This window comes from Pelodiscus sinensis, chromosome 2, assembly GCF_052426305.1.
Source record: "Pelodiscus sinensis isolate ZL-2025 chromosome 2, ASM5242630v1, whole genome shotgun sequence".
Taxonomy (NCBI): Eukaryota; Metazoa; Chordata; order Testudines; family Trionychidae; genus Pelodiscus; species Pelodiscus sinensis.
In genome coordinates this window covers 136,780,336-136,803,393 of record NC_143053.1, presented here as the reverse complement: position 1 = coordinate 136,803,393, position 23,058 = coordinate 136,780,336, and the positions used below count along the sequence as shown (strand labels likewise).

Genomic DNA, 23,058 nt, shown 5'->3' with positions numbered 1-23,058 from the left:
CCCTTCTGACAGTCTGGCTCTGCTTCAGGTGTCCCCGATTCAGCCGCTGCTGGTCAGTTTCAGCAGCGGCTGAATCGGAGACGCCTGGGGCGAAGCAGCTGGGGTGCTGCCGGGTTGGTCCAGTAGCACCACCCCACGGCGCTGCGAGACCAATCCGGAAGCACCCCAGCTGTTCTTGGGGATGCCTGGGGCAGAGCAGCTGGGGTGCTGTCGGGTTGGTTCCTCAGCTCCGAGGAGCGGCGCTATGGCACCAACCCTGCAGCACCCCAGGTGCTCTGCCCCAGGCGTCCCCAAGTCAGCCACTGCTGAAACTGACCAGCGGCTGACCAGAATCAGCCGCTGGTCAGTTTCAGCAGCGGCTGAATCGGGGACACCTGGGGCAGAGCAGCTGGGGTGCTGCCGGGTGGTCCCTCAGCCCCGAGGGGCGGTGCTATGGGACCAACCCGGCAGCACCCCAGCTGCTCTGCCCCCATTGTCCCCGATTCAGCTGCTGATCAGTTTCAGCAGTGGCTGAATCGGGGAAGCCGGGCGTAGAGCAGCTCCAATTGTCCAGCTGCCCAGAGCACTTCTGGGTTTCCGATGGTGCCAGACCATCAGGAGTGCCAGAGCATTGGATGCCGGACCAATGAAATTTTACTCTACATAGGCTGAAGTGTTTCTGTTGGGGCTGTCAACACTACCAATACTGCCAGTGGGCAACTGATCAGTTGTGTGTAACCTTCTGTGTGTGAGGGGTGCGAAAGGCCAGAAAAAAGTCAAAAGAAGCCATGGTAAGTGTGACCCTGAAAGGAAGCAAACAACTCACTGGAAAAGCAGACTAGAATTTCTGTGATTAGGGAAAGAGAATAAGCTATTCTTTGAAAATAAACAGGAATGCATTAAAGAAATACCCGCTATACATTATCAATTTCTCCACACTGAAGGCTCCAAACATTGGCTAATCATTTGGATCTAATAAGACACGGGAGTCTTAATAAAGTGCTTTCAGTAATATATTTTGTATTTTGATTATTTGTCTGTCTCTCACACACACACACTTGCATTCAATGCTTATCAATAAAATATGGATGCTTAATGGGACATGGCATTAGTCTTTAAAGGTTCAGCTGTTATTAGAGAAATGGCTCAAAGTGTGAAATGGATTGATGAGTCATTTTTAGCTTAGTTTTCCTGCATTTAAGAATACGTCACAGTAGTACATGCTATCGTTACTTTTGTATTTTTAGCCTTTTATATTGCAGTTTGCAAAGTGAAACTAGCACTCCTAAAAATATAAGATTAATAGTAGTATTGGTTTAAAAGGAACAAGAAGGTAAGCAACAAATATGTCTGCAGTTGTCTAGAGGTTTTCAATCCTTATCTCAGCAAGTCCAGTTCAATTCCCAAGTTTTGTTACCTATATAGAAAGGATGTAGAGGACACTACCAAAAATTTATGAATTACAGGCAGTCCCCGACTTACACGGATCCGACTTATGTCGGATCCGCACTTACGAACGGGGCTTTTCTCGCCCCGGAGCTCGCAGGCAGCTTGCTTGGGTCTCCCTGCTGTGCTGGGGGGGACAGGAGCAAAGCCACAGAGGCGGGGAACCCGCCACCTGTGCGGCTTTGCTCCGGGGCAAAGGAGCAAAGCCGCACGGGCAGCGGGGTCCCGCCGCCTATGCGGCTTTGCTCGGGTCTCCCTGCTGTGTTGGGGAGTCCCCCCCAGCACACCAGGGAGACCCGGAGCAGCTTTTCTCGCCCCAGAGGACGCGGTGGCAGGACCGCTGCGCTCTAGGCGGTCCCGCTGCCTGCGAGCTCCGGGGCGAGAAAAGCCCCGTTCGTAAGTGCGGATCCGACATAAGTCGGATCCGCGTAAGTCGGGGACTGCCTGTAATTCATAAATTTTTGGTAGTGTCCTCTACATCCTTTCTATCTAGGTAACAAAACTTGGGAATTGAACTGGACTTGCTGAGATAAGGATTGAAAACCTCTAGACAACTGCAGACATATTTGTTGCTTACCTTCTTGTTCCTTTTAAACCAATACTACTCTTAATCTTATATTTTTAGGAGTGCTAGTTTCAGCACAGCAGGGAGACAGGAGCAAAGCCGCAGAGGCGGCGGGACCTCTGCACCTCCGTGGCTTTGCTCAGGTCTCCCTGGTCTGCTGGGGGGGGAGGGAGCGCAGCTAGTGCGCCCCCCCCAGCAGACCAGGCTTTTGTTGCGGGACGCCTGGGGTAGAGCAGCTGGGGTGCTGCCAGGTTGGTCCTGCGGGGACCTACCCAGCAGTGCCCCAGCTGTTCTGTCCCAGGAGTCCAGATTCAGCTGCTGTTGAAACTGATCAGCGGCTGATTCCAGGAAGCTGGGGGCAGAGCAACTCTGCCTCGGGCTTCCTGTAGTCAGCCACTGGTCAGTTTCAGCAGCGGCTGAATCTGGAGCCAGTTCTGACTTACATACAAATTCAACTTAAGAACAAACCTATAGTCCCTATCTTGTACGTAACCCGGGGACTGCCTGTAACCCAAAATTAGAAACCATGGTTGTCTGAAAGTGCTCTTAGGCTGGCCACAGGACTGAATAGAGGAGTACTGCAGTTCTGTCATAATAGCACCAGTACCGTTTCTCCTACATTACAGGTCGGACCTCCCGGATCTGGCACCTTCAGGACTTGAGCTGTCCCGGACGAGCGAGTTTGCCAGACCAGGGGAGGTCATTGCTTCCCTGCTGGCTGCCCTGCTTCTGGGCTTCTTTCTTTGGGACTCCCTGCCCTGCCACTGGCCCACTAACACTGGCCTGGCATGGCTCCCCCCACTCTGCTGCCCCAGAGTCTCCGCGGTTCTTGGCAGGGACTGCTTGGCCGCTACCTGCTCTTCTAGCACGGGGTATTCCCTGGGGTTCCCGGCTGGCGCCACCTGGCTATTATTGGCCCTGCAGCTGCCAGGGGTTCCCCAGCCAAAGAGTCTGGCTGCCCCATCCCTAGGAATGCTGCTGCTGAGTATTCCAGGTGCCTGCCTCTGCCAGCCCCACTTCAGCTGGGGGGGTTACTGAGCAGAGGCTTCCTGGTCACCCTGGCCTTGCTGCTGCTGAGGGTTTGTGGAGATTCCTAGCTGAGGCCTTCCGACCGTCAACAGCTGCAACTAGGGGTTCCCCAACTGGGGCCGGGACTCTCCAGTCACCTGGCCCCGCTAACACCAGGCTTCCCCAGCAGGGGTGGGGGCTCCCTGGCTGCCGCCTCTCTGGTTGGTGCCTGGCCCTATTGACGCTAGGTGTTCTTGGCCAGGGCAGGGGCTCTCCAGATGCTATTTGGTCCACTGGGGCTCCCCAGCCTCTGCATTGCTCCTGCCTCCAGGGCTCTGGTTCAGCAACATCCAGGGCCTTGCTGGAATAAGGGATCTTGTGCAAACTGGCCCCACCTACACTGAGATTTTCCCTGCAAAAACCTCTTTTGCAAAAAGGATTGGAAGAGAATATGCAAATGAGAGCACGAGAAATGCTGATGAGTGCTTCATTTGCATTTCTTCTTCTGCAAAAACCTGACAGTGTAGACGTAGCCATACAAAGATAACAGCTCCTAACTACAACTTTAGAAAGTTATACCAATCAACAAGAATAGAAAGTATCTGAAATACAATATAATACATTTATTCCCTATTAGCTACTTTCTTATTCTGGTCATATAATCTCACATTTTAATCACACATCTATAACAAATCCATTACTTGATTAATACATTATGAAAACTGAATGAATCTATTTTCTATTAGTTATCAGAAAGCAATGTACCTTTCTGGCATGTATTTGTGTTTGTGAGAGCTGTTTTCTTCCAGATATTTTTCTTTACTAAAGTCAGTTTCATACTGTGATAAAGTCCGATCCTTATCTGATCATTGTCCCCATTCTTATAGCATTGTGACTCTAATCTTGCAACCTGGTTTTCTTCCATTTTTTCTGTGACCTGGCTGCAAACATCAGGCTCCTTCACTTAGTTCCGTCGTTTGTTGAAAAACGAAAGCATGTAGCAATTTGAATATAGACTGAAAGACCACTTAGCTCAAGCAACTTGTAATGGCATCTGAAAGGCCTGATTCAGATTTATAATGGCACAAATCAGGAGTAATTCCAGTGAAATCAAATATCTTTCAAACTAGGGTGAGATCAGAATTGGGCATAGAGATTCTAGACAGCTTGACCAAATCTGTTCTAGATATTTAATAATAAATAGTCACTATCATCAAATAGAATAGTGATAGAAATGTAGCCGTGTTAGTCTGGGGTAGTTGAAGCAAAATGCAGGACAATGTAGCACTTTAAAGACTAACAAGATGATAGCTGCTCTCTGGATTGAGTCAACCAAGGACTGGTCTATCCTACATGGTTAGGTCAAGGTTAGCCATGTTAGGTCAATTTTATAACAGATGAGTACACACCAGCAAACCCTTCTATCGACTTTAAGGACTATAAAGTGGATTTCTGTACTCTTCCTTGATGACACTAAATTAGACCTTGCATGGCCGACTTTGGGATAGTGAAGATGCAGTGCTGTTTAAGTCAATAATCTTGGACTCTGGGAGGTGTTCAACAGTGCCCCAATATGAATGCTCTTGCCAGCACTTCCAACTCCATTGCACTCCCCAAGTATACAGGAAAAGCCTCATAAAATTTTGAATTTTGTTTCCTGTTTGGCCAACATGGAACAGAAGACTTTCGTTCCCACAGCTTTGAACCACCCACTACATTGTTTTATCCCATCAGGCATTGGGAGACTAACCCAGAATGCAAATGAATGGCAGGAATGGTGTGATGGCTACTGATAGAGCATCGCTGTCAAAGGTAGCCACGCTAATACAGGTGCACTCCATCTACCTCATGTACCCAGTGAGGACATGCACCTTCAACTTTGGGAATTCAGATGCTAAAAAGTCAACCTTAATAAATTGGACCTACATTCATAGTGCAGCCATACCCTAAGTTGGGGAACTTTCTAAAGTGAAAGTCGTTTAGACGCTGCTTTTTTGGCGAGTCCCCCCCCCCCCCCCCGCCATTAGAAACCAGAAAAAAAGAGAAATCCAGTTCAACCTCCCATTTAATTACAGCACAAACTAGGAGTATAGAATGATATCTCTGAATTTTCACAAGTACATCCATTAATTAGCTTAGAAACTAAAATGAAGTAATATGTAGATATTAAGAGTTTTAGCACCCAGTTGACACCACTACTCCAAAATTATGTACTCCAACACTTAAAAAATATATTAGTTAACATTCATCGAACACTAGTGCATGGACCCTTTCTTCTTTTAAGGATTAATAGTTATTTTTGCCATTATTCTTCATCAGTAGAAACTAAAGAATAATGTTCTACTACCAGAAATGTCATGAAGATTTTTTTATTGTCACCATAAAGGGGAAAAAAGTAGATTAAACTGGTTAATTATAATATGCAACCAGAAATATTAAGATACTTAATCATGTGGTGACTGCATATTGTCACTACGAAAGTTAAAATTATTTAGAGATAAGGTGACATGACTGCATTTTCATCCCCCATGTTCTGTTTAATTTTATGTTTGACCTTATCTCAAATCTTCTTTATTTATAAAACTTGTTTAGTTGATAATTATAGACAATCTTGTAATGTGTTTTATGATGTTACTATGTGCTCTCAATCTTAACTCCATTTTAAGATTTTTTTTTATCACTATACAGGAATTAATTATGTATACAAAATAGGTGTTCCATGTAGTAGTAAATGCCTCAGGAGTAGGAAAAGAAAATGCTGGATGCACAAGCGTGTATAAAAAGCGATCTAAGATATGAAAAAAAACCCAACTGACTGGTGGAGAAACCAACACCATCAAGATAGGAAAGTTTTTAAAATTATGTGCATGCAGTGTAAAAACTGTAAGGTAATAAAAAATACGGAATAAAATGAAAACTGCATACCAAGTGCTGACAAAGACAAATATCGTGAAATATCTTATATTTGTTTTTTAAAAAGTATCATGGGAGTCTATAGGTTTTCTAAAATATGAGAAGACTCTTTAAATTCCCAGAACAGAGACATATTGCAGAAAATATCAAATTAATTGTTTGCTTTAGTGTTACTAGTAAAGGTGATTTACCTTCTTCAATATTACTTTTTCCTCCCATGGAAAATTAATGGCATTTCTGACACCCATTGGTATCATGGAATTTAATATATTTTTGATCAAGGAAAAAGAAATATTGAGGCAGCATAGTTTAAATCAAGATCAAGAGCAAATAAATCTGAGTTGATGAAGATTGGTACCCAGGCTAGCAGACTGTTCCAGTATTAAAGAGAAGAGTTGCAGAAGAGTCATGCTAAGATGCAAGTGGAAGCACAGTTTGGAACATCATTCCTTTCACACAATTTAGCGTTTCTTTTTTAATACACCTAGTTTGAATTTCTCTATGGCAGTGATGTGGCTATGAAAAGTTTTTATTTGGAAAAAGCATAAAAGAAAATCAAAATGGCTAAAGCAATATATTTTCAATCATGAGTGGTGTGGAGAGGGTGAATAAAGAAAAGCTATTTATTAGTTCCCATAATAGAAGAACTAGAAGACACCAAATGAAATTAATGGGTTTAATTAGTTTAAAACTAACAAAAGAAAGTTCTTCTTCACACAACACGTAGTCAACCTGTGGAACTCCTTGCCAGAGGAGGCTGTGAAGGCTAGGACTATAACAGAGTTTAAAGAGAAGCTAGATAATGTCATGGAGGTTAGGTCCATAAAAGGCTATTAGCCAGGGGATAGAAATGGTGTCCCTGGCCTCTGTTTGTCAGAGGCTGGAGATGGATGGCACAAGACAAATCGCTTGATTACAGTCTTCGATCCACCCCCTCTGGGGCACCTGGTGCTGGCCACTGTCGGAAGACAGGCTACTGGGCTAGATAGACCTTTGGTCTGACCCAGTACGGCCGTTCTTATGTTCTTATTTTACTAGACCATCTTCTGGTGGTGGCAGACAAGCTTTCCATCTACAAAGAGTCTTCTTCGGGTCAGAAGCATGTTGTTTACTACTAAAGACAAAGTTTTCATTTTGAAGTCTCAGAAGGTCAACAAAGGTAGCTATTCAGTAGCAAATGCTCCCAAGTCACACAAATGAACCTCCAAAACATATTGATTAAATTAACTGATCTTAGTACTGGATTATCTCACTAAAACTGAGCTTGAAGAATACAGAATGTGATAATGAAAACACATTATTTTGAAGGCACATGCTCTGAATATGAATATTGTCCATCATTCAATTTTATTTTGCAAAATATTAGTGTATATGTATATTTTCTTTAAACAAGGTACCTGAGCTATGTGAAAATGTTAATCTGAAACTCATTACACCATATTAGCTTAAAGGAATTTAGTTTTTTTAAAGTGAATTAGCTGTGTCTATGAAGAGATTTCTCTGGTTAAAAACAGTGAATAATTTCAGGCAATAGTAATAATAGTGTAAAAGCATCAAAATACTGCTACAGGGATCTACACTTGGATGCTAAGAAAACAATGAATTAGCATTAAAAATGATTACAGTATATAGGTGTTAAGTTATGGTACTGTTTGCCAGCAAAGCACATATTTTCTATTTCAGGAAAGCAGAGCATTCAGCTAAGAGAAGAATTAAATTCTGTGTAACAGAATAAGCAGGAGACATTACATTGCTAAAGAAATGGATTTGTCTATTTTTTTTATCGTGTCTTTCTACCATAACATTAAATTAGAACTATGCTAAAATTCCATTTCTAATAGGCATTCAACCTAATTTTAGCTGAAGTTCTTTTATTTGAACTTGATTAAATACGTATATTTAAAATACTTATTTTAAGCCAGGTATTATAGCTAGTAAAGGCACTTGGTACAATCATCCCTCTCCTTATGGGTAGTTTTACTGAAGACCTTGTATGGATGTGAGGATGTATTCAGCTCCCTTTTGTTAACTTCACGCAGGACAGGGAATGTCTGTTAAGCTTCCATCTCAATGAATTCCAATAATGTTCCCCTTCTTAACATCACTGCTACACTATCCCACTGATGAAACTACCTTCTCTTACATGCACCCATTGTTCATCTTTTTGGCATCAGAAATAGTATGGAGGGTATCCATGTGGAGATTACTTATTTCATTCTAAAACTAACATTTATCAAAGAGCATAAAGGCTGTTATAGTTCTAGGAGATGAGCTGCCTAAGGCCAGGCCAATTTGGTCCATAATGCTAAGATTGTATATCACAAAATAGCAAAAGTATCATTTTTTCCCTTTCTCTCCTCTCAGAATCATACAAAAGGACCCTATCAAATGACATTTCTCCAAAAATTCTCCACTCTCACAAAACACATTTTCACCAAAGATATCTTGCTAATATGTAGATTTTGAAGGTACAAGTTCAGGTCTCAAAATTCACATATGATAATATTTCAGTGAACCCGGTAAGGGAGGGTTATTGTGTGAATATCATTTATTAGAAAGTGCTTATTGTGTATTAAATGTAAAGTGTTTCCTGTTATAATGTATTATATCTAAAATCAATACATTGATTGAAAAAAGAAGGAAAGAAGAAGGAGAATCTTTAGCTGACATACTTTGAAAAATACATCGGAAACAGAGGAGTTATGATGATGGTACAGAAGATAATGGTATAATATACAGAGAGAAGATAAGAACTTGAGAAGGTATTTATTGATTAAATAGAATTAGTATGAATCTGAAGGGAAGCTACTAAAACTTTTAAAAGAAGCAATAGCTGTTACTGCAAGGAGGCAGCAAATTATGATTTTATAATAATTTATTATATTTATAAACAGTTTCTAAGTTTACAGATTTGTTTTGCAGAAAAAGCATTAGACTGTAATAGAAATTCTTGGCTTGTATATTAAGGTTTCTTCAATTATGATTATATAGTCTATATGTATTCAGATTAAGACTGAAAGTCTTTCTGGAAGATATGCTGTGGTTGAACCTAAGTGATTGTGTTTAATACAAAGATACTTGGGTTCAGTCCTATGGCAGGTGTTATACAAGAGGTCAGACAATGGTCTAATGCTCCATCTGACGATAACATCCATGAAAATGCAAGAAAGTGGACTGAAGAATGTATCAATTTGCTCCTCAAAGCTTAAATGCTAAACAAAAGGAAAATAAATATGTTACCCACTACAATCATGCGTAGACTAAGTCATTGTGCCACTGGCCCTAAAATTCACATAGCAGGTCAGTGGAATAATCAAGAAGAGGTCTCCCAACTCCCTGTGCTGTGTCCTATTTGCTGTCCCATTTTCATAACCATGTTCTCATTAACAAGGTCTAACTTACATCCAGTTTAATTTAATTTTAAATGGTTTAATCTGTATTTTAATTATAACTTGTTTTTTTTACAATGCTTTACTATTACCCTACACATGACTTGCCATTATATCTTATGGCTAGGAAGTTAACCAAGATACTGTACTTGTTTTTCCCTCTAACTAGCTCACTTCCTTTAAAATATTGTAGTCATTCTGTGAAGGGAAAATGCAGTCAAAGACATTTTAATAACAAATTGGGTCAAATATTTGTATTTTCATTTAGAAAATATTTAAACAAAGCAAAAAGTATATTAGAAAAACCTTGCTAATGTTATGCAACTTAACATTTGTAGATGTTTTCTTCCACATTTTCTCCAAGTGGAATTGGCTTCTGGCATTGCAAATTGCTGGCACATCTAAAAATGCCAGGTAGCTACATATATACAGAGACTTTCATGCTAGGAGTCACATTCTCCATTGTTATCTCCTGATTGCCAATGTCCCTCCCCCCCCACCCCCCGCCCCCGGTACTATCAATTCTGTCATTGGTCACTCCCACTTCTTAACACCACATACCCATTAACCCCCTTTCAAGGCATCTAGAAAGCACAGAACATGTGCCAATACTGCATAACTGTTAATAATTCTAGACCAGAAATTTGCCATGTCTCCAAGCAAGCCTAGTGACAGCCTTTTAGATTGCCAGGCCCTGGGGCAGCTACCACCTTTACCATCTTCCATTTACAGCCTTATCTTCTATTTACAGCCACCCCATGATCCTTTCTGAAAGCATGGAGTTCTGACACTCATGTTTGCCCAAGGGAGTTCTTTATCACACTTCGGGAAATGTGTGGTTAAGTCAAGTAGATATATATGAGTTGTGGCTGACTTTGGCATTTTATTTATGTTGCAATTTCTATAAAATCTCTTGCTTGTTACCCTCCTCCATCTCTCACACACATACACCAGGCTCATACTCTCTTACAATCAAAACTGAGTTTTATCCAGCATTCTACCCAATGATGACAAATATGATTTCACCACAAGTCTCATATTTAATGTTTTTTGCTTAATGCATGAGCTCAGGTTGTGATACTAAATCAATCCCAATTTTCACTTAAAGTGAAGGGGGTCTCTCTTAAATGTTTCCTGAAAATAGTTTGAAAACACTAATCCTTTAAGCAACTTTTGAAATAAAACTCTTATTGTTTAACCACTTATGACTTTATTAATAATAGAGCTGACTATTTAAGAGTAACGTGTTCCAAATAGTCAACAAAACTCTATTAATAGAGAGTCTCTGCTATATAAAATACCCGGAGAACCCTGAATACCAAATTTATTCTATTGTTTACAAGAATGGAAATGTGACTGAAAATCAAGAAGTGACAATGCCAAGTCAACATTCAGTGCAACATAAAAGCAATGTGAGCTCACAGACTCAGAAGCAATTAATATAAAGATTCATTAATTGACTATTTTTTTAAAATGAGGATGCCTAAAATAGGTTAATTTTTTCAAGTAATGACGAAGCATGCTAGATTGAATGTAAGTTTATACAGTAAAACTTCAGTGTTACAAACACCTCAAGATTGCAAGTTATTCATAACTTTGAAGTGTTCATAATTCCCAACAAAATGTTTCAAAAGCTTAGAACTGAACATTGATTGACTTAATATTACTTTGAAACTTTACTATGCAGAAGAGAAAATGCTTTTAACCATATTGTTTGCTAGTGCAGATTAAACCCATTACTTCTTGTTCTGCCTTTAGTGGAAAAAGCCCTGGCTGGGACAATTTAGTTGCGGTTGGTCCAGCTTTGAACAGTTGGCTGGACTATATGACCTCAGAAATAGAGTCGTGCACAGATACAAAATTTTTTATTTGCATCCACATCTGTATCCACAAATATGAACCATGGATACCCATAGATATCTACAAATTTGCAGGGTTCTAGATACAAAATTTGTATCTGCATCATATCCATAAAAGAAAGACACGGATGAAAATACCTATGGATATATAGCAACTATCTCCAGATTCATGAAGTCTCTTCCAACCATAATTTTCTATGATTCTATAACACGAAGAACAACTAATCAACCTCCTCTTTAAGAAAGAGCCCTTAACATATTTGAAAACTTATCAGATCACCTTTCTTACAGTTTTCTTTTCTGAAGAAAATTAAATTTGGCCAAGAACAATCTGATTTTAAAAATACTTGTCCTGTTTTGTCTTGTTTTTGTTCCTCTGCATAATTAGCCATGTTCATGCTTCCAAATCTTCAAGTAAGACTAGATGTCTAGGCAGAGCCAGAGGATAAATTAGCCTGAAGTGTTGGCTAGACAGGCAAATCATATGCCTTTTTCTACTAGGAGGTGGGAAGCCATTTATCTTAAATGTCAGGTTAAATGAGCTCATAAATTAGGGATATTAGAGAGGGAGAACACTTATTACGTCACCTAGTCCATCTCCCTGCCAATTCACTACCACACAAAATAAACCCACAAATTTTAAATGAAGTTTCAACATTTAATTAGACCATGTTTTAGTTGTCTGGACTGTTAATCAATATAGCTTTTACTGTTTTGTAAGAACATCAAACTAAGTAATTTAATATGTGCCTGAAAATGGTATTGTGGAAATAAGACAAAGTGTATTTTTCTTCTAACTATGGCCAATTCCTAACCCAAAAGCCTTTTCCAATAAAACACAGAACACTTTGAGGTCACATGATACATAAGTAGTGTGCACCACTCTCACTTGCTGGTATATTTTTAAACTCAAAACACCAAATACAACCTACTCTGACACATTAGTTTGCATAAGAAGTTATTCATTTCACATATTTTAGATCATGAGCGTGTCAGATACCACTGTTATACTACATGTAAAACCTCATACATATCAACCACAGAGCAACCATGAATCTCTTTACAAGTTCATGTAGAATACCAGAGACCAATTTTTTAAATCTGTAAATTATCTAAACTACCAATTGCACAGCAGTTGTAGAAACAAAGTATTATGCAAGTATAGCACAATAGACTATTTCAATTTAGAACAACACATAAATTGAAATAATCCTTAAAGAAGCTGTCAGTGTTATCTGAATTAAACTGATAATTTATGTTTTTATAGAACATACATCTCCTAACAACAAAACAGGCACACAGATTTAAAATTTCACTTCAGCCACATCCTAAGGCTGTATTTAACTTAGACAAATCTTTCAGTTTCAACTTCTTCTCTAGATTGGGCTCGTTTTGTTCCTACGGTTACTCCTTCCCGTTTTATTTCTGTCTTTACTCCTATTTCCCTCTGACTCACTGAACAGCTCAAACTCTTCATATACTTCTGGTGCAAAGTTAGTCTGGTGACTCGTCAGAAACTTCTCTCTCTCTTTTTCTTTCTTCCTCCCTACTCTCTGCAGGATGCTAAAACCAGATATCCTATCAGCGCACCCTTTTCGGTGAAGCCTTATATCATATTGAAATTTGACAAGGCTCTCAAATACAACATCTAGACATTGAATATTTTACCCAATTTATTTTGGGGTAGCTAGCTAGATCAAAACCATAGGCAGCTTTTAAACTCAACAGTCTTCAAGTACTGCAATTATCGCCATTACCTGTGTGGGAGATATGAGGGGTAAAAGCAAAATATCAATGGTATGGCAGTCTTATATTAACTAATTTCTCTGATAAAACTTCCTTTTGCAATACAGACACACTGAATAATTCACAGGGAATTACAGTGAAATAAGGAGATATATTCAAAATACTTCATTTTTATTTGTGATGGAGGAACCTCAAAATATACTGAAGACTGAATTGCTTATAAAAACACATCTGAATCTGTGTCTCATCAGAATCAGAGTGGAATCTCATGATATCTGTTTTTCCAAAATTTCTAGTACTTCCTTTTTTAGTTTTAACCATTTAGACAATACCAAAAGAAAAACTTCTTAATATATATTGGATATTTTGCTTCTGATTTTGGTCTCTATTCTTCTCAGGTCATATCAGAAACAAGTGAATATAAAGTCAGAATATTTTTAAACAAACAAGATAAGATTCCCGTCAATCCATATGCAAACTTTGGATTGAAAATTACTTTCTGCATAGTGGTTCACATGTCTCTAGCTCTTACACTTTGTTCTGAAGAAACCTCCACATGTAATCAAGGAAAAGTAATGGATGTTGTATATGTACCAGTCTCATTTAAGATCACCATGCAATTATACCATGCAGAGTAACAAACACTACAAAATGTCTCCTCAAGGCAATAACCACAAAATACTGTTAGGAAATTAAATGGAAGATTTTTTAAACACACAAAATATCTCCTACTGTTCCTGGCATCAATAATAAGCCTCGCAAGCTTGATTGACATAAAGCCATTGTACTTGTGTACCTGTTCCTTGACTGAGGCTAGAATAGCAGAAGTTGTCTCTGTTTCAGAACCGTCTCCATTGGATGTAGTCATCACAGGGCTAAGGGAACTTGTCTTGTCAGAAGATGAGGGCTGGTCTGGCACAGGCATAGCTCCTATGATTAAAAAAAAGATATTTTGCTATTACAAACCACATGTCTGTGAGGAATCAAATGTATTCAGTAATAAATACCCTAATTTCACAAAAAATAAATGTTTTGCATCCAGCAGAGCTAACTTGATTTTGTTAGATCATGTGAAAGTCACTCATTTAGTATTCTTTTAAACACACAAAGTTTATTTAAAATGTATCTTAAGAATTCAAGACTGTTTTTATCTTTTAGTTGGTTTCCAGATCATTTGCTACATTGCATCTAGAGATAATTTAAAATATATACAGTTGTGGCATTGGTGTAGTATTCTAGAGGCTGTGTCCAATACAAAATTACAATATCACAGGAGTGATAAATCATGTAATTCTATGCAAGCAGAGAACCTACTAAAGAGATATACAGAATTTCAGATGACTTCTTAAATTATGTGCCCATTTACTATGCACCTATTAGTAGCCTAGTATTTTGCCAAACTTTAAGCAAATCTAGTTTTTGCTGAAGTTTGTAAATAACCATAACAGTTATTCTTCTTCCCTCCCTCCTCCCCCCCACCATGAGAGATAGGATACAACAGGAAAGTCATGATTTTCGAGGTTGAGCCATAACACGAAGGGACATGAAGCATATAGTGCCCTGATTCATCAGTTGATGTAAAAGACAGTAGCTCTATAGGAAGTGCTCCTGATACTACCTCAGTTTCTTGTGCCAGTCCCCTGAAATTTAGCTTCCACGATTTTAGAAAGGAAATATTTTTGTTTATAGTTCTTGTAAAGTGGACTTAAGTGGTAAGTAAGGTATAGCTAAAGCCAACCCTTACTCACCATTTAATCAGCCTTTGATATATGAGTCCTCGTCTATGAGACCCAAAGGTCTGAGCAGCTCAAGTCCAGAAATAAAAAGTAAATGCCACCTATCACCAACTATAGTGCAACAGCACTGGTTGAGGAAGTTTGTGATTGCAACACCCACAAATATTCTAGGCATGGGGTGAATGTGCAGCTAATAAAGCCTAAACTGACTTTTTATAACTTTTGTTCTGTACATTCACTGTCACATGAGGGTGTTCATTTGGCCTGGTTGGACACACCTCCCCAGAAAGCTTGCTGAAGCTCAAGCCACACTTAGCAAGAGGAGAAGGGGGTCATTTTCCTTTCTGCTGTTACAATTGTACAATTAAGGTAGGCTAATGTCTCACATTGTGGAATTCTGTTCTGACATGAGAAACGAAATTTTGGAGCACAAAGATTTTCTATCACTTCTCTTTTTCTCCCCTCTTTTTTTTTTTGCCTTTCCCACTCCCTTGCTGCTGTTAACGCCGCCTCACAAGCATCTCTCTCACCTACACCACAATAATACATTTTTTTAAATATTTTGTTAAGTGAAACTAACCTAATAGTTCCCACTATGATCACTATTCTTGTGTGTGCTATATGCTTTAAAAAACAAACAAACGAACAAACAAAAAGTCCAGGTTACATGCAAATTGCAACACAGTTTTCAGAAGGGAGGGGTTTGGAGAAGACATCAGGAAGCCAATCTGCCTGGATATGCATTTCTGTAAATGCATTTAGATTATATACATTATATACAAAAGTTCTGTAAATACACCATTTATTAGGCCAGTTTAGCATTCAAAACATGGAGTTAACTGTCACATGGTACATGCACATACCTTTTCTTTATTTGAACTGCAGACTGTGAGGGACAGGGATTACCTGCTACTATGCATTTAAAATACTGTATTACTAAATGTAGCTAATATTTGCTGTTATTGAACAACCACAATAATCAATATAAATTCCGTCATGTCTTCACATACCAATCCACATAGAAATGCAAAGCTGTCTCTATCCACATCTATGTGCATGGCATTTATGTTCCTCACTAACAGGACACAGAATGGCAATGTGTCCTGGCAAACATACAGACTAGAACATATTAAGATCCATGTTAAGAAAGGAGGCTAGAATTACCATAGATTAAAATGCGCATCAGAGACTTCCTGGCATCTCTCTCCATTATAACAGAGCTCTTTCTACAAAGATTTCAAATGTTTTCAATACTTCTTTTCAACAAGAGGAAGATATTAAAAGTCTCAGTAATTAACCACCTTGCCAACTTCTTATTAAAAAGCTGGTAAAGCATGAAGAATGTGAATAACAAAGCACAAGGTCCATCTCTCACTGTACTATCACAAGCCATTTTTAAACTTCTTATGTGCAGGCATCCATTTACTCTGAAATGTGTGATTCTTGTTTAGACTTAACTGCAATTTTACTTGTGAAAAACAGGAAATATATTTAGGAGTTGCATGCAAGAGCTTCAAAGATATTTTGTCTGAGACAAAGAGATGGGGTCAAAAACTGATCCCACTGAAATCAATAACAACAACTCCACTAACTTCAGTACATTTGAAAAGAAAATTTGAACATTATGGTGATAGTCCAAACAAGACTAAAATAGTGTTTCTATTTTTTTTTAAATGAGGAGCACTTTGAAAATTAAGTACTGTAATGTTAATTTTCCCTGCTCCAAAAAGCGGTATTCAGCATTAGATCAAAAGATAGTCATAGTTCTAATTTTATCAATCTAAATTTGCCAAGAATAATAAAAATGGAATTAGATGACAAAAAAATCTAATTTATTATTTACTCTTTTTTGTGTTTAAAATGAAGATTATTTGAAATAAGAATATATGATTTAATCTTTTTATGACACCAAAGGAAGTCAGTTACAATTTTTTAAATAGCCAAAGAAAGAGCTTAACCAATTTTGTAGACCAATGTCTTCATCCTGCAAAGTTTATGTTTGTGATTCCAATTGGACTATTCATTATATATAAATTTAAACATATAGATAAATCTTGGTGGGCTTCGGGATGAAAGCTGTAGATCCTTTGCCACATACAAGTTATAAGATAGACTTTTAAAACATCTACGTAGTAAAGAGAGGACAACCTTTGGCCTGCTTAGTGAAAGTTAAAAGTAATTAAAATATGGTACTGATAAGATTATCAGCTCAACCACAGATCTGAAATCAGAGTAGGATGTTAAGAGGTGGGTAACTGGGTAATCGTGTAGTTGATACTATTTGCACACGCAGCCCAGCTCCTACTACATTTAAACTGCAGAGCTGCAGCAGGGATACCGCCTGGACCCAGGTTTGCTCAGCCCCAGTTTGCACTGGGTCCAGCAGCTCTGGTCTGCAGAGGGCCCCCAACTTCCTAGGCCCCATCATCCCCGCAATACTGCTTCTGATGATGGGCAAACGGCACTTCAGAGACAGCCATTTTCCGTTAAAAGCATTTTCGGAATAGAGCGCGTCTAGATTGGCATGGACGCTTTTCCGCAAAAGCACTTTTTACGGAAAAGCGTCCGTGCCAATCTAGACATGCTTTTCTGCAAACAAGGCCCGATCGCCATTTTCGCGATCTGAGCTGTCTACACTGGCCTTTTTGCGCAAAAGTTTTGTGCAAAAGGACTTTTGCCCGAATGGGAGCAGCATAGTATTTCCGCAAGGACATGGACAATCTTACATGAGATCATCAGTGCTTTTGCGGAAATTCAAGTGGCCAGTGTAGACAGCTGGCAAGTTTTTCCGGAAAAGTGGCTGATTTTCCGGAAAAACTGCCCAGTCTAGACACAGCCAAGGTGTGGGGAATGCGAGTAGTCGACTCGACTACCTGATAAGCCTAAGTTTATCAGGTAGTTGACTAATCAACTGCTCTTTTACATCCCTAAATCAGAGACCATCTTTCTTCAGACCTGGTTTCCAAGACAAAGTACTCCAAAAGTGATAGTGATTTTTTACTGACTACAAATTCTATTACAAATAAGGAACTGTGATTTGTCTTCTATCTTTATGGACATGCCATGTAATGGGGGTGGGGGGAGGAGAGAGATAGAAAGAAGGGAGTCCATTAGTTCACACCTTCCTTCTGTTTTAGGTTATCTTCTGGAAGACTGGTAGAGACAACGTGTATCAATATTTCTAAATCCTAGGAAGGAAGCAAGGTTAGTTGAATAGCCAAGAGCTTCCCAGTTCTGTTTTCAGCTCTTCCAGCTTATCCCTTCAGCTCCTCTCTCCTTCTCCCCTTCTCATTTCTAAAATATAGATACTAATCTTCCCCCATTCTCTCCCAGGAACCAAACTATCCTACTTGTTTCTGAGCCTGGAGAAAAGAGCAGATGAAGCAGGGAGGCACTGTGATTGCAAAGAGTAGGTACAGGCACTGTGCACTTTGTGGAACTAATTTGAATTAAGCCCATGTAAGCCTATATTCTCATGTGCCTGCTTCAGCTACTGTCAGACATCTATGAACTGAAAGCACTTCCACGTGCAGCCACTCTAAAAATGGTTTTGAGGTACATAAGAGCTGGCACTGATAGAGCTTAGCCCTACCAATACATACCTAGCCAGTAAGTTATATTCAGACAAGTCACAACAGAATAAAATGTTTATACAATCGCATGCTGTATATATTCATAATCACGATAGCTTGCCATGCTAGCAGCAGTTACATTTAAGACTACCCAAGTGTTTCAATGCTAAACTCATTTAGGTTTGAAAGATGTAGTACATAGCACCCTATGAGCAGCACTGATGCACTTTTTCCAGAATTTTTTTTAACACGCTCCAAATTTGATAAAGATGCATGTTGTCCCCTTTCTTTTCTGTGGAAATATTGAAGGAACTTTATTATAAAGTAGTTGTGACAGTAAAGAAAAAATAATGTGTATGCACAGAGTTTTCAAATCTTGCTGATTTGGTCAAACCGAAACTAGTTATCAGCAAGACATGAAAGTCACCCCTCCTAAAAATTTTCTCTGACACATTTCAGCCTTTCAAGCATGATTATCTACTATATATTTGAGCAAGTTTGTCCATTTGTTCAACAACTCCTCCTACATGGCAAGAGCTAAGAACATCAAATTCGGTATACAGCTTCCTCCATCATCACTTAAAGCAAGGTAAGGGTTTGGTTATTTGGGATGTGTGTGTCGAGAGGGAGAGGCTGAAGCTCATGCCTCTACCCAATTCACACAGAGATGCAGTAAAAAAATCATCAGTTGATGAAAGAGGCTGGCTGGGGACATGCCCTCCCTCTGGTCTGGGACTGCCCCAGTCCCAAGCCTCCCCCACTAGGCATCCTTTAGTGAAGGTGCGGGAGGCCTGCAGCTCCATCACTCCTCATTTGTATGGGAACATTGCTAACTGTTCCCCTTCAGCAGGGAGCCATGGGCAAGTGCACAGTTTGCTGCATTACCCAATCTGGCTGGAAAGTGCAGGGGACAGATGAACATGGACCTGCCACATGGGGATATGCACCCGTCTCCTGACATTGGCTGCTGGAGCTGCAGCGGCCATGGAGAAATGCTTCTTATCTGGCCCCAAGCTGCTGTGGTGAGAGAGCTGGAGTGGTCTTCTCTCCCTGGGGAAGCCTGCATAATGACCCCCTTCATCCTCAGCTCCAGCCGAGAGCAATGCTTTAAATGAAGAAAAGAAAAAATTGAGTTGATTACAGTGTTACTTGGGTCCTTTTCTAGTTTAAGTAGAAAAAAGGTTCCAAAATATTGCATGGGAATATTGTTATAATCTCAAAGTAATATAATGGGAGAATGAGAATTTTACTAATCATACACACCCACACTCACCATACAAATACATAGGCACAAACGTATTTCAGGTTTATTGTTTACTGGGATGAAGATTTACTGATAAAATTTATATAGGTACATAAGGATGGCCATACTGAGTCAGACCAACAATCCATCTAGACAAGTATCTTGTCTGCCGATAGTGGCGAATACCAGATGCCCCAGAGGGAGGGACCACAACAGGGAATCCTTATGTGATCCCTCCCCTGTCACCCACCTCCAGAGAAACAGAGGCTAGGGACACCATTTCTACCCATCCTGGCTAATAGATTTGTAGAGGTTAGGTCCATCAGTGGCTATCTAGTTCTTTTTTGAACCCCGTTAAAGTCCTAGCCTTCACCACATCCTCTGGCAAGGAGTTCCACAGGTTGACTGTGTACTGAGTGAAAAAAAAGTCCTTTTCTTTGTTTTAAACCTGCTGCCCATTAATTTCATTTGGTGACCTCTAGTTCTTATATTATGGGAATAGTAAATAACTTTTCCTTATTCACTTTTTCCACACCAGTCATGATGTTATAGACCTTTATCATATACCCCCTTAGTCTCCTCTTTTCTAAGCTGAAAAGTCCAAGCCTTTTTAATCTCTTTTCATATGGGATCTGTTCCAAACACCTAATCATTTTTGTTGCCCTTTTCTGAACCTTTTCCAATCCTAATATATCTTTTTTGAGATGAGGCAACTCCACCTATATGAGTATTCATGATATGGGCATGGCATGGTTTTATATAGAGGCAATAAGATATTTTCTGTCTTATTCTCTATCCTTTTTTAAATGATTGCTAACATTCCAATTGCTTTTTTGACTGCTGCTGCACATTGAGTGGATGTTTTCAGAGAACTCTACACAATAACTCCAACATCTCTTTTGAGTATTTGTACCCAAATTAGTCCCCATCATATTGTACGGGTAGTAGAGATTACTTTTTCCCAGTGTGCATCACTTTACATGTATCAACATTAAATTTCATCTGCCATTTTATTGCCCAATCACTTAGGTTGGTGAGATTTTGTTTGAAGCTCTTCACAGTTGCTTTGGTCTCAACTATCTTGAGCAGTTTGGTATCATATGCAAATTTTGCCACCTCACTGTTTACCCTTTTCTCTAGATCATTTATAAATAAGTTGAATATGACTGGTCCCAAGACAGACCCTTGTGGGACCCCACTAATTACCCCTCTCCACTCTGAAAACCTACCATTTATTCCGACCCTTATTTTCTGTCTTTTAACCGGTTATCAATCTATGAAAGTAGGAAGAGGTGTATGCTCAATAGATATCTCTCAACAGCAAACTTCAGTGGAGTGTATCTTAGTATGAGTTGTGATGAAAATCACTTCGCTGTTTCAAAAACAATGCACAGAAACCATATGATTGATGAGATCTCAGTCTTACATGTTAAAATCCAGTCAGTTTCTGTTCTTTCTCAAACTAGACTGGTGATATTAACATATTAATTTATATACAAGTGAGAACAAAACTAAACAGAAAGCAAAACTCAGAGCAAGTCAGTATCAGACACATAAAATAAGTGTTCCCTGCTGAGAAAGGCCATGGCAGAAGAAAAATACAGAGGAATAATATTTAACTTCGACCATCATCAAGGTAAAAATATTTCACATTGATGTATTTAAGAATAAGATGAAACCCCAAAGACCTCTGTGAAAACCAGTTGGATATTTTGACAGGAACAGTAATCAGAAAAATAATTCCCAAATAATTGGGAACATATCAGGTAGACAAACATACAAATAATTTGTGCCTGTAATTGATACCAAGTACAGTAAACTTTCGATAATCCGGCACCTTTAGGACCCAGGGGGTACCGGATTATCAGATATGCCGGACTATCAGAAGGGGGGGCTATGAGGGATCTGGAGTGGGGTGGGAGAGGATGCCACCCCACACCCCTCGTAGCCCCCCCTTACGATAATCAGGCTCTGCCCCAGGAGTCCCTGATTCAGCCGCTGCTGGTCAGTTTCAGCAGCAGCTGAATCGGTGATGCCTGCAATAGAGCAGCTGGGGTGCTGCCGGGTTGGTCCCGCAGCACCGAGGGGCGGCGCTACGGCACCAACCCAGCAGCACTCCAGCTGCTCTTGGGGATGCCTGGGACAGAGCAGCTGTGGTACTGCCCGGTTGGTCCCGTAGCGCTGCCCCTCGGGGCTGCAGGACCAACCCGGCAGGACCCCAGCTGCTCTGCCCCAGGGGTCCCCGATTCAGCCGCTGCTGAAACAGATCAGCGGCTGATTCCAGGAAGCCCGGGGCAGAGCTGCTCTGCTCGGGGCTTCCTGGAATCAGCCGCTGATCTGTTTCAGCAGCGGCTGACTTGGGGACCCCTGAGGCAGAGCAGCTGGGGTGCTGCCGGGTTGGTCCCGCAGCACCGAGGGGCGGCGCTACAAGACTAACCTGGCAGCTCCCCAGCTGCTCTGCCCCAGGCGTCCTGATTCAGCCTGCTGGTGAAACTGATGCTGCTGGTCAGTTTCAGCAGCGGCTGAATCCCGACGCCTGGGGCAAAGCAGCTGGGGTGCTACCGGGTTGGTCCCGTAGCGCCGCCCCTCGGTGCTGCGGGACCAACCCGGCAGCACCCCAGCTGCTCTGCCCTAGGGGTCCCCAAGTCAGCCGCTGCTGAAACAGATCAGCGGCTGATTCCAGGAAGCTCCGGGCAGAGCAGCTCTGCCCCGGGCTTCCTGGAATCAGCCGCTGATCTGTTTCAGCAGCGGCTGAATCGGGGACCCCTGGGGCAGAGCAGCTGGGGTCCTGCTGGGTTGGTCCCGCAGCGCCGTCCTTTGGCGCTGCGGGACCAACCCGGCAGCACTCCAGCTGCTCTGCTCTTGGCGTCTCCAATTCAGCTGCTGGTCAGTTTCAGCAGCAGCTGAATGGGGGAAGCCTGTCCGGCTGCCCTAGCACTTCCGGGTTCCTGATGGTTCCGGACCATCAGGAGTCCCGGAGCATTGGATGCCGGACTAATGGAGTTTTACTGTACAAGTTTTATTCCCAATATTAGACGCTGGATTTATGCCTTTTAAAATTTAGCTCTAAAATATGCATTTTGTTCAGTTCTTTTATGAACAAAAGCTCAAGCTAAATTGGATATTAAAATGGAAGCAGCTTAGGAAATGTAAAGAAAATGCGTGCTTTCATTCTGAAACAGTAGGTATCACTTGTATCCTTTGTTTGATTGCCTAAGATAATCAGAGAAAATGCTTTAGAACATCTTAGGTTAAAGAGTATCTGTTGTAGTCAAATCACTGCTCGCAGTTTTGTTGTGATTTTTTTAAAGCAAATGTGAACTGAGCTGTATAACACTGCATGAAGAAATTGGAGGCTATACAATTACAGACAGATGGTTTGACGGGTGGGTAAAATAAAATCTAGTTTACATAAAAGCAAATTCAATTACATATGCCAAGAACTGCAGATTGTAATACACAACTCAAGATACCAGAAAAAAAATCCTTTCGAATTAGACATGGATTATAGAAGAAGAATATATTGCACCTCATCATAGACGGATTTCTACAATTGTGATTGTCCTTTAAGAGGAGATGGGTCCAAGCCCAGCTGCAACACT

The 23,058-nt window shown here is 40.5% G+C and overlaps 1 protein-coding gene across 2 annotated transcripts in view; it reads right to left on the bottom strand.

Moving 5' to 3' along the window:
• CTNND2 (catenin delta 2) overlaps positions 1-23,058 on the bottom strand; it is a 1,059,017-nt gene that overhangs the window by 872,649 nt on the left and 163,310 nt on the right. For both annotated transcript variants that reach the window (XM_006120137.5, XM_006120139.5), the window contains exon 2: positions 13,702-13,835. In XM_006120137.5, the coding sequence (XP_006120199.1) occupies positions 13,702-13,835 (134 nt within the window). The remainder of the gene's footprint in view (positions 1-13,701; positions 13,836-23,058) is intronic.